Source organism: Caloenas nicobarica, chromosome 27 (genome assembly GCF_036013445.1).
Source record: "Caloenas nicobarica isolate bCalNic1 chromosome 27, bCalNic1.hap1, whole genome shotgun sequence".
Classification (NCBI taxonomy): domain Eukaryota; kingdom Metazoa; phylum Chordata; class Aves; order Columbiformes; family Columbidae; genus Caloenas; species Caloenas nicobarica.
The window spans coordinates 5,129,310-5,140,517 of record NC_088271.1 but is presented as its reverse complement, the minus strand read 5'-3'; the positions used below and the strand labels follow the sequence as shown (position 1 = coordinate 5,140,517).

The 11,208-nt window shown below is 50.0% G+C and overlaps 1 protein-coding gene across 1 annotated transcript; it reads left to right on the top strand.

Annotated features, from left to right (window-relative positions):
• The first annotated feature begins 605 nt into the window (after positions 1–605).
• On the top strand, positions 606–9,833 carry LOC135999251 (butyrophilin subfamily 1 member A1-like). Its single transcript, XM_065652821.1, has 11 exons — positions 606–712; positions 1,380–1,484; positions 2,760–3,107; positions 4,071–4,352; positions 4,801–4,905; positions 5,465–5,485; positions 6,094–6,114; positions 6,734–6,754; positions 7,255–7,275; positions 7,768–7,800; positions 8,913–9,833. Exons 2-11 carry the CDS (start codon positions 1,397–1,399, stop codon positions 9,428–9,430), a joined length of 1,458 nt encoding a protein of 485 aa, XP_065508893.1. The 5' UTR covers positions 606–712; positions 1,380–1,396; the 3' UTR covers positions 9,431–9,833.
• Positions 9,834–11,208: the final 1,375 nt, after the last annotated feature.

Sequence of the window (11,208 nt, the reverse complement as noted above, 5' to 3'; positions counted from 1 at the left end):
GGGATTGGACTAGATGATCTTTTGAGGTCCCTTCCAATCCCTAACATTCTGTGATTCTGTGATTCTGTGATTCGTCTAGTTGCATGTGGGTGATAAGAGCCTGCGGCTCTGCAGTGTGCACAGAGCCCTCCTGGGCCAGCGGCACCATGTGCACCTCCAGCCCGGTGGGATGTCACCTGGGGACTCCAGCCCCAGAGCACTGGCCATGCTCTGGGTGTCCAGGTTGCATACGGTGATGAGGGAAGATATCCAGCTCCTTTCAGCTGCTGCTTGCCCAGATTTGTCAGGCTGCCAGTGGGTTTCAGGGTGGTGTTTGCAGGGCATGTGTTGCCTCGATTGCTTAACGGTTGAATGGGGGACAGCAGGTGCTGGGCTTTGCATCCCCTCCCCAGTCCGCTATCCATTCCTGCCCAGGCTGGGGCAACAGCAGGATGAGGCTGTGATATGATAAGCAGCTGCACTAGCTGCCTGTGAGAGTTGCCAGAAGAGCATTTCCAGAGCAAAAGCATTGCCAAAAAGCTCCAGATCACCCAGTGACTTTCATTTCTGAGCAGAGGCAGCTCAGAAGAAAACAAGTGATAGCCTGGGATGCAGAGTGACGTTTGGGTTTGGTTTTCAGACAGCAGAATGCGCAGCTCAGATGGGGCGAATCCCGGACACTCCAGTGACTGCCGAGGAGCTCCTGCCCCGTGAGAGATCTCGGTTCCTCCAGGTACGTGGCACCTCTTGCAAAGCTGCAGATTGAAATCGCTTTCTGCCATCTGCCAACATTGGTTGTGGTTTTCACTATTTGTTAACAAAGCTGGGACTAAGTCAGTGAGTGATAAGAGAGTTCGGGGGTTCAGAGCAGGGCCAGGTCCCATCCTGGCTGGGTGTTGAATTAATGTTCTGGTTATTTTGCTTTCCCTGGTCTGAGACATCATTGCGGTGGCAGGGGATGTGCGACTGAGTCCTGAATTTGTCCCAGATAAGATTGTGTGGCAACAGCTCCGTGTGCATTGGGTCTGGGTTTCTCCTTCTCATGCTGCACCTTTCCATTTCTTTCTCAAGGCTGGATAAGAAAAGCAAGTGCTCCGTATTAAAACAACTGCCACTTTGTCAGGGAATTAGAGGAGATGTTGCAGCTTGTCCTTTGTTTCCCCATGGGAAATTCCTGCAAATTTTTATACCAGTCAGATACTTTTTGTGTAAACCACCGAGCAAAGTCAGGCTGATGATGGAAAATTGGATTCAACCTTTGGCATCTGATGCTCTTCCCTAGCCATTATAAAAAGGGGCTGCAAGCAGTAAGAAAGCCCCTTAAAAGTGAGTTCTGCCTTTTATTCTATTCCCTTGTTTCTCCTCCCTTTCAGCCCTTCCCTCTCTTTCCGTGTCTCCAGGTTGTGCTCCAGGGAAGATGATGCTCTCCAGTTTCCTCCGGTGCTTGGCTCTGCTGGCTTTTATCGCTTATGGTTTAGTTTTCCAAGTTCACGAGCTGCACTCAGGTAGGCGTCCCTCTGGTTTTTGCTGATCCCTGGGGCGTTGCTTCCAGCCTCAGTATCTTCCCGGCTCCCGATGCAGCTTCTCCCCATGAAGGGCTGAGCACAGTGCAGGCTCAGGGCCTTGGCCATGAATTTTGCCCATGTCTGAGAGCACCAGCATCGCCCTGGATCCTCACTGAGCTCTGGGGGACATCAGATGGTGCCAATGAGTTGATTGTAATTGGTTGCCATTTCCCTCCCTGCTCTCCCTGTTGCCAGCATGGTCCCAGTGTGTCAAAGGATGCAGCACAAGAGTTGTCTTTCCTTTTTTTTTCTTCAACCAGAAACCACATTTTCTGTGAGTTGAGCGGCCAGCTTATTAATAAGACATTTCTTTTTAAATTTCCAATGATGTTTAGAGCACATAAGACATTTTTATTTTCTGTTGTAATAGGTGCAAATAGCTGAGGATATTTGAGGGTTTTTTTGTACCAAAGTTGTCTGCTTTCTCCAACCACTCACCCAAAACCACAGAATCAGAGAATGTCAGGGATTGGAAGGGACCTCAAAAGCTCATCCAGTCCAAACCCACTGCTGGAGCAGGAACACCCAGATGAGGTTACACAGGAAGGTGTCCAGGCGGGTTGGAATGTCTGCAGAGAAGGAGACTCCACAACCTCCCTGGGCAGCCTGGGCCAGGCTCTGGCATCCTCACCAAGAAGAAGTTTCTTCATCACACTAAAGTGGGAACTCCTATGTTCTAGTTTGCACACATTGCTCCTTATTTTTTCATTGGTTGTCACCGAGAAGAGCCTGGCTCCATCCTCCTGATACTCACCCTTTCCCTATCTATGAACATTAATGAGGTCACCCCTCAGTCTCCTCTTCTCCAAGCTAAAGAGCCCCAGCTCCTCAGCCTTTCCTCGTAAGGCAGATGCTCCTCTCCCTTCAGCATCTTCATGGCTCTGTGCTGGACACCTTCAAGTCACTTCTTTCATTCTTTCTTCTGCTTTTTCCCCACCCTGAGCACCACAGGCAGCACTTGACCCTTAAGAACAAACTGTCTTTTGGAGATTCGAAGAACTTTGGTGGTAGCGCAGGTCAGGGAAGCATGTGCTGCACAGCCGGGGTCCCTCTCCCAGTCCCCTAAATGGCTCATCCCCCAGCACAGTGATGCTCCAACACAATGACACAGCACATGGCACACGAACCATCTGGAGCAGCATCCACTGGTTTTCCAAGCTCAGTCGCCACAGCAAACTCACGGTTATTTCTTCTTCCTTTGGGGTTTTCTCCCAGCTCCGCTCAAAGTGATGGGACCCCCTGGCCCCGTCACCGTGGCCATGGGCGAGGACGCGGTGCTGCCCTGCCGCTTCTCCCCCGTGCAGAGCACGCAAGACATGGAGGTGACCTGGTTTCGGGAGCAGCTCTCGCCCTTTGTGCATCGCTACAAGGTGGGCCAGGACCAGAACGGGAATCAGATGCTGCAATATCAAGGGCGCACGGAGCTGTGGAAGGACGGACTCGCCGAGGGCAGCGTGAACTTGAGAATTTTCGACGTCCAACTGTCTGACAGAGGGAATTACACCTGCTTTGTTCTCAATGGCTCGGAGTATGACGAGGCTGTGGTGGAGCTGAAGGTGACAGGTCTGTAGTCCGTGTTCCTTGTGCCTCTGATTTACTTGCTCGTAGTCAGCCTTCTTCTTCCCTGTCCTCCCCAGCAGCAATTTCAGGTGGATGCTTAGGAAATAGATTTTTATTAAGTCACATGGTTGAAAATACCAAGAATGTCTCATAGAAGTAAAATTGCTTACCAAGAAACCGTAAACAGCTTGTGAGATGCACAACCCACTTCAGAGGTGTTCTTAATATTATTTTCTTCATATAAGTGGATGTAAGAAACAATTTGGCATTGAGTAATGTAGTCAGAAAGTCTTGGTTTGTGATATTATAATTTAAAACCCAGGCCTGTTGAGTTCGAGTTATGTGAAAAATACTGCAATAATCATCAAATCATGGAATCAGAGAATCATAGAATCATAGAATCATATGATTTCTAAGTGACCATCAGGATCATTGGGCCCAACCATAATGTAACTCTAGCACTAAACCATGTCCCTAATCATACAATCTTTGAATAGTTTGGGTTGGAAGGGCCCTTCTCAGCTCCCCCAGTGCCCCCCCTGCCATGAGCAGGGACATCTGCACCAGCTTAGGTTGCTCAGAGCCCCATCCAGCCTGGCCCGGGATGTCCTATTGAAACAGGCCCTGCTCAAAAGTCTGTCCCCATCTTTCTTGTCATCCCCTTTTAAGCATGGAAAGGCCGCAATAAGGTCTCCCTGGAGCTTCTCTTCTCCAGCTCAACACCCCAACTCTCTGAGCCTGTCCTCCCAGCAGAGCTGTTCCAGCCTCGGATCATTTCTGGGGCTCCTCTGGCCCCTCTCCAGCAGGTCCATGCCCTGTTGAAATGAAATGTCCTGACCCCAGCTGACACTTGTCTTAAACCAAACCCCGGGACTTGTCTGTGTCCAAGTCCATCCCTTGTCAGGCAGAGGGGCAGCCAGGCCACCCCGTTCCCGCAGGATCACTGGGGTGTCTGTGTCCCCGCAGCCAGCGGCTCTGCCCCGCTCGTCGCGCTGGAGCGGTACCAGGACGGGGGGATCCGGGTGTCCTGCCGCTCGGCCGGCTGGTACCCGCGGCCCCGGGTGCTGTGGGGAGATCCCCACGGGCAGCATCTCCCATCCCTCTCGGAAAGTGTCACCCAGGACCAGAGCAGCCTCTTTGCGGTGGAAAGCAGCATCATCCTCACCAGGGGCATGAAGCAGAACTTCTCCTGCTGGGTCCAACACATCCTGGATGGCCAAGAACACGGATCAGCGTTTTACATCTCAGGTGAGGGGGGTGCGGGGGTATTGCCCCATTATCGCTGCCCATGGAATTGTACTTGAGGTGTGACATTCGCAGAAAATCTTGGGCGCATTTGTCAGGCTGCGTGTTTGCTGCATCCAGTGTTTTCTGCATCCTGCAGCTTGCTTTTTCTCAAAGGAGAAGAAAGCACGGTTTTACTAGAAATAATTCGGCTAGAAATCCATTTTTGCTTTAAAAAATCCCCCACAGTGTACGCAGACAAAAAATCATCAATCACAGACAAGTGCAAAATTGTCCAAATAGAAGGGTTTTTTAAATTTCATATTTTGTCACTTTGTGGAGTACAATCAGGAGGCGATTTTCACCCTTGATGCGATTCAGACCTGGAATGAGCTTGTAAAACACACAAATATTCTATTTCCCCTTGCTGCTTGTGGAGTGACCCAACCCCTTTGGGGATTTTATTTTTCAGATCCCTTCTTCCATAATGCACATCCTTGGATAATCGCCCTGGGCATGGTCCTGGTTGTTGTGGTCGCTGTCCTTATTATCGCTGTTTATCTATTTAGAATTAAAGGTACTGTCCTGGTGTGGTGTTTTGGGGCGGGAGATTGGTCCTGTTTGGCCACCTCTGGTTTTGGTGGACAGGTGAGTTTGGGAAACGCCAAGATAGTCCTGGAGTCTTGTCTCGGTGTCTGGGACACACGTGTGGTGCCAGGGAGCTTAAAGATCCAGAGATTTACTTTCTGGCAAGAAAAGAAAGGTTGTTCTTCCAACAAAAAGTAACACAGAAGGATGTGGATATTCAAGCAGCATGAGCGAAAATCTGCCCCCACCAAGAATGGATTCTGCCCACAGAAATGGAGCAATGATTTGGCAGACCCTGCAAAAAATCCCAAAACCTTGCACTTTTGGGGGTCTGACAGGGCTCCTCCCTTTCCGAAAGACAAATAATACAGAGGAATAAAGGACACTGAAATCCTCTGTTTCTTAGCAGAGGAAGCTGCGTAGGTGGGTCATGAGGCACCGCAGCATTGCAAGACCCCCGGTGGCTGTAACTCCTGCTGTGACTTGACCAGTGCTCTTTGGAAGGGGTGATGTTCTCAATTATTTACATTTCTTTCTTTCATTCATAGGAAAGCATGAGGAACAAATAGGTAAGCTTTACTTTTTATTTCCTAGAAACTGGAGAATTCCTTCAAATGGGAGAATTCATGGAGATATGCGGGAGGGAAATGGTTTGGCTAGCAGCTATAGAAAAATGTGAAATCAGTTTAGGAAATGGTGTCGTAACTGTAAGGAAAATCACTGCCAAACCCAAGAAAGCACAAACAGATGTTGTACCAACAGTGAATTTTGCTTTTCAAAGGGCTCTCAAGGGTCTTCCAAAGCTGGTAGAAGCTTTGGGGTAGCACATTTCATTTTGCAAGGGCCTCAGCTGTGTCTCAGCACCAAGGAAACCCAGGGGCAGGATGGTTCTGTAGCACTGAAGGGGAAGTTTAACCCCGTGCTCCTCCCTGGTCCATGCAAACCTGCCCCTTCACCGCTGCCCTGGAGCTGCAGCCCTGGCTGGACTCTGCCCGAGGCGGCTCTGGGGAGGGTGGCCAAGAGCTCCAAAAGTCTTGAGCAGAAAGATCTTGGGGAGCTCCTGGGCTGCAGCTTTTCCATCATGAGTGATTTCAGCCTCCTCCCCACCCCAACAAGTGTGTCGGTGAAAAAGGAATGGGCTTTGGTGGTGATGCTCTGTTCTGGTTTTGTTTTTCAGCGATGCGAGAGGCAGCACTGCGTAAGTCCCGCTCCCTGTCTTCCCGGTGAAATCCTCTGTGAAAACTTTCAGACTTTGTTCTTCATCCTCTCATTCTGTTCAAATGTTCTTCTTTCAGTAGATACTTTACTTCCCCCTCCCTGACACCCTAATCATGTGAAAATTTACTCCGAAAAGTCATTAGGATGTTTTCTCTGAGTGGCTGTCAATGCTTTTTAACATGCTCATTTATTTTAAGAAGTGAAATAGTATGGAAAACATATTGAGTTTTTTAATTTAGGGAGAGATTACAGAAACCTAGGCTGTTGAGAATTCTCTTCTAAAAACTTAGATTGTTTGCTTACCAAGAAATTTAAAAAAAAAAAAATGAAGAGCACATATTTGTTTGGTTACAGCTCATAGAATTGCCAAGAAAGCTCTTTGGCTATTAAAAGTGAGCTCTTGCTAGATTGCTACCAATACAGGTTGATGTGGAACATCAATACAGGCCCAGCCCACTCAGGAATCAGGAGCATCCTTGCAACCAGAGTGTCAATCAGCACATCTGCCCCCTTTCTCACAGCCTCTGCTCACCTGTGTGGTGGGATCCTGGGGAAGGGGCTGTGTCAAATAGTAACTTGTGTTTCTCTTTGTTGCTCAGGGGACCGTGATGCAGAAATCGGTGAGTTTCCTGTTCCTTACAAAGGATTTTTCACAGAGTCTGTACAGGGGGGTGGGTTTCTGTTTTTCCTTTTCACTGTTAAAGTGCAAAGTCAACCAAAAAGTGGTTGGCAGGAAAAGGAGAAAAAAAAAGAGAGAGTGAATTTGACAATTCAAGGTGATTGAGGATGGTGTGTGGGATTAGGGATGGGTGATCACCACGGTGGCAAGGGCAGGGCGAGTGCCCTGTGCACCCTCACTGCTGGCACCAGGATTTGGTGGAAATGCTGAGTAACAGGTCCCCTTGTAGGTGAGGGACCTCCCAGACAACTTTTCCTGCCCCAGATCTGAGCAGCTCAACCTGCACCAGCACCTGCTGAGCTCCAGGCTGGTGGTGGGAGAGGGTTTTGCATTGCCAAGCGTTGGCAGAACTCCCTCCTGCCCGTGCAGGCAGTTACAGGTGAGGTTATATCCCAATCAATATTCCTCAACCCACTTGTGCTGATTTATCTTCTTTTTCAGAGAAGCAAGCTGAAGAACTTGGTGAGTACCATTCTCCTTCCTACATGGGACACGTTTGCATTGGGCCCTTTTCTCACCTGGGTTTTGCACGTATGTCCTGGTTTAGGTTTTCCTTTTGGGGAAGGAACAGGTAGCAAATACCAAAATCATTTCAGAAACAGTACTTTCCTCTGTTCTCTATGTGTTTTTAAGATATTGCCTGTGATCCTTCCATACTAAGGAGAAAATTCTTTTACTTTTCAAAGGAACTACAAACAGACCATAAATATATGTCTGAGTCATGACAGGCAGAATGATTATATTTGTAAGAAATGGAGGGAGTCCTCTCATGTAGCTATGCACTGAAGTTTTGAAGCTACGTGCTGTGAGATGACTTTCAAAACAGCAACAGTTCTGAAAATTGACAACTGCACTAGTCTATCATTATTTTGAGCTAAGCCAGTACAAGTGGGTTCAAATTACCTCTCAACTGTGATTTTCTTTTTCTTTTTTTTCTTTTTTTTTTTTTTAAAGCATGGAGAAGATATGCAGTGCCTATAGAAGAAGGTAATTAAAGTTTGGTCTTTTGGGGTGCTGAGTGATCTTCCCTGCTTTAATCTCCCTTCCTGGTAGTTCCTCTGCCGCAGCGATGCTGGTGGGACCAGGGATGCTTCTGCCAGGCCTCACTGTCCAGGAGGGCGTGTAACACTCAGACCTCTTGTTTGTTTGGTGCACGTCCCAGTTTCAGGCCCATCTGGAGAGTCCTGGTCCTCAGTGCGCGGTGCTGGCCACGCTTTAGACATGGGGGCTTCTTCAGTCTGGAGTTCTGCGTGTCACCTCTTCCCTTTTTGCTCAATGTCAACTCTCTGCTTCATTTCCTGTTGGAAAAGGATCTGTGGGTGTTGATCAACATCTGGCTGAATATGAAGCAGCAGTGTGCCCAGGTGGCCAAAAAGGCCACCAGCACTAGTGTGGCCAGCAGGACGAGGGCAGTGATCGTTTTGCTGTACTCGATGCTGGCGATGCCAAACATTGAATCCTGTGTTCAGTTTTGGGCCCCTCACTGTAGGAAAGACCTTGAGGTACTAGAGAGAGTGCAGAGGAGGGTGACAAGGCTGGTGAACGGGCTGGAGCACAAGTGTGATGGGAGCAGCTGAGGGAGCTGGGGGTTCAACTGGAGAACAGGAGCTGAGGGGAGACCTTCTGATCTCTGAACTGCCTGAAAGGAGCTTGGAGCCAGGGGGGGTCGGGCTCTGCTCCCCAGGAACAAGCGCCAGGACCAGAGGAAACGGCCTCAGGTTGCACCAGGGGAGGTTGAGGTTGGATCTTGGGAACAATTTCTTCCTGGAAAGGGTTGTCGGGCATTGGAACAGGCTGCCCAGGGCAGTGCTGGAGTCACCATCCCTGGAGGTCTATAAAACACATTTAGATGAGGTTCTTAGGGACACGGTTTAGTGCTAGAGTTAGGTTGTGGTTGGACTTAATGATCATGAGGGTCTCTTCCAACCGGAATGACTCTATGGTTTTCTGCTCCTTGCACTAACATTGTCACCTTGTGCAGCTTCCCATGCCACAGTCTGCCAGCTATCGTTCGCACTTTCTCTTCCATGTGCAACCCCTCCAAAGCTCTTTCCTGGGGTGAGCTCTGCCCTGATGTGTTGACTCCATCTCTCCTGCAGTGAAGGTGGTTCTGGATTCAGACACAGCCCACCGTGGCCTTGTCCTGTCTGATGACTGCAAAAGTGTGAGAAGAGGAGAGAAGCCGCAGGACATCCCTGACATCCCTGAGAGATTTGACTTATGCCGCTGTGTGTTGGGTCGTGAAGGCTTCACCTCAGGGAGATGTTACTGGGAGGTGGAGGTGGAGGACAGAGGAGGATGGACTGTGGGGGTGTGTAGAGAAGATGTGAAAAGGAAGGGCGAGATTGTGTTTAAACCAGAGGAGGGTTTCTGGGCCGTGGGGCCGGGGGTAGGGCACTTCCAAACTCTCACGTCCCCTGATAGCACTTTCCTTTCTGAAATACAAGCTTCCAAGCGGATCCGGGTCTCTCTGGATTATGAAGAGGGGCGGGTGTCATTTTTCAGTGTTGATGAGAACATTCCCATCTTCACATTTCAACTGACATCATTTGAGGGGAAAACAGTCTACCCTTGGTTCTGGGTGGGTTGTGGGACACGGCTCAAAGTGTGGCCTTGATGAAGGGGAGGGAGCAAGAGAAGGTTTTCTAGGGGACCTTGGCAGTTCAGACTCAACGTGGGATTTCTGTTGGAAGGAACTGGTAGAGGTTTCTGTTGCAGCCCCTTCCCCAGCATGGCTACCCTCAAAGTGGCCTGAGGTGTCTTTGAACCTCGCTCAGCTGAATTGTGTAGGATGTCCAAGGGTGGAGATCTCGTTACCTCCCTGGACTCTCTGTCTGGTGCTGCACCTCTCTCAGGGGGAAGAATTAGCCCTTTGCATTTGAACAGAGGTTCCGCAGCTGCAATTCATGACCGTCGCCTTTCATCCCCGCTCTCTACCAGTTGAACAACACTCTCACTGAAGACACTCCTGCAGCAGGGATCGCTTTCTAAATGTACAGAATAAAGTGACTTCAGTGGGATTTGTCTGTGTGTCAGCACCAAATGTCTGTGTCCAAGGTGTTGCCTCCACCTCCTTTTAGCCTGTGAGGAGTGCCAGGGAATTTTGAGAAAATGGTTAGCCACATGCTACAGGAGATAATGAAGGCACATATGTCAGTGGGTCGGTCCATGGCTGTGTGTGTCTCCTGCAGAAGCGCAGGTGACGAGCTCACCTGTGACCTGGAGACAGCTAACAGTGGGAAGTGGATCCCCCCTTACAACTCTGAGTAGCCTGGAGCAGACTCAGAATGTCCTATGTGGGTTGAAATGAAGCTGGAGAACCCCAAATTTCTCATGGAGAAAGGCATCTCGTCAGCATGGGGGTGGCCCCTGCTTCCAGGGCACTGAAGAGACGCTTGTTAGACATTCGTCTCTTTAAAGAAGGTGTGTGGGAAGGTGAAGATACAGACTGTGCTTTCTGCACTGGAGAAGGCGCACTGTGCTCCTCAGGCCAGGGGCCACGTGGTTGCATGTTTCCATGACCCTTGGACACCATCACCTCATGATCCTCTTCCTCTTTTGGAGACAAGATAGATGAGAACAGACAGGGGCTGTTGTAACAGGACAAGGGGTGATGCTTTTAAACTAAAGGAGGGAGATTCAGGCTGAACATGAGGAAGAAATTGTTGCCCCTGAGGGCGGTGAGAGCCTGGCCCAGGTTGGCCAGAGAGGTGGTGGATGAACCATCCCTGGAGACATCCCAGGCCAGGCTGGACGGGGCTCTGAGCAACCTGAGCTGGTGCAGATGTCCCTGCTCATGGCAGGGGGGGCACTGGGGGAGCTGGGAAGGTCCCTTCAACACAAGCTATTCACAAGAAATTCTATGATTTCCTCTCCCCTGCCCAGAGGTGGGAAACCCCCTCGTCCTGGACTGCCCCAGCCTCAGTGCTGCCCTGATCCTGCCCCTGCTCCTCATCCAGGAGCTGCCATGCCATCCCTGGCCAAGGAGACCCCGGTGTCCTGGAGGAGGATCCACCTGAGTGGGTGGGCGCACGTCTGCTCTGCAGACACTTGGACCTGAGCTTGGGTGGCTCTAGTGCTGCATGATTAAAACAGGCAAATCTGGGCACAAACAAGTGCAGACCGCAATGGATGTTGCCCCAAGACCTGTGACCCCAAATTCTTGTTTGTTTCTTTGGACAGTGGTTGGAACAAAGGATGTGTTTTTGGTGTTGGTGGTGGGTCTACAGATAAGCACAAGGAGTTCAGCTGGGGGGGTCACAGCCACCAAGTCTCAACCCCATCGCAAGCCCAGGCTGGGACAAGCCCCAGGTGTTGGGACCTTAAATAGCTGTTCTACAGCAGAAGCAGGATGCATATGCCTCCTCAACAGAGGACAGTTCCACCACCTCTTCC

What these genes read in the sequence shown, in the direction of transcription:
- LOC135999251 (XM_065652821.1), top strand. Translation starts at nt 1,397, where the DNA reads ATGATGCTCTCCAGTTTCCTCCGGTGCTTGGCTCTGCTGGCTTTTATC. An exon ending in TTATCTATTTAGAATTAAAG is followed by an intron (nt 4,906 to 5,464) that starts GTACTGTCCTGG and finishes TTTCATTCATAG; the next exon opens with GAAAGCATGAGGAACAAATA. An exon ending in GATGCGAGAGGCAGCACTGC is followed by an intron (nt 6,115 to 6,733) that starts GTAAGTCCCGCT and finishes TTTGTTGCTCAG; the next exon opens with GGGACCGTGATGCAGAAATC.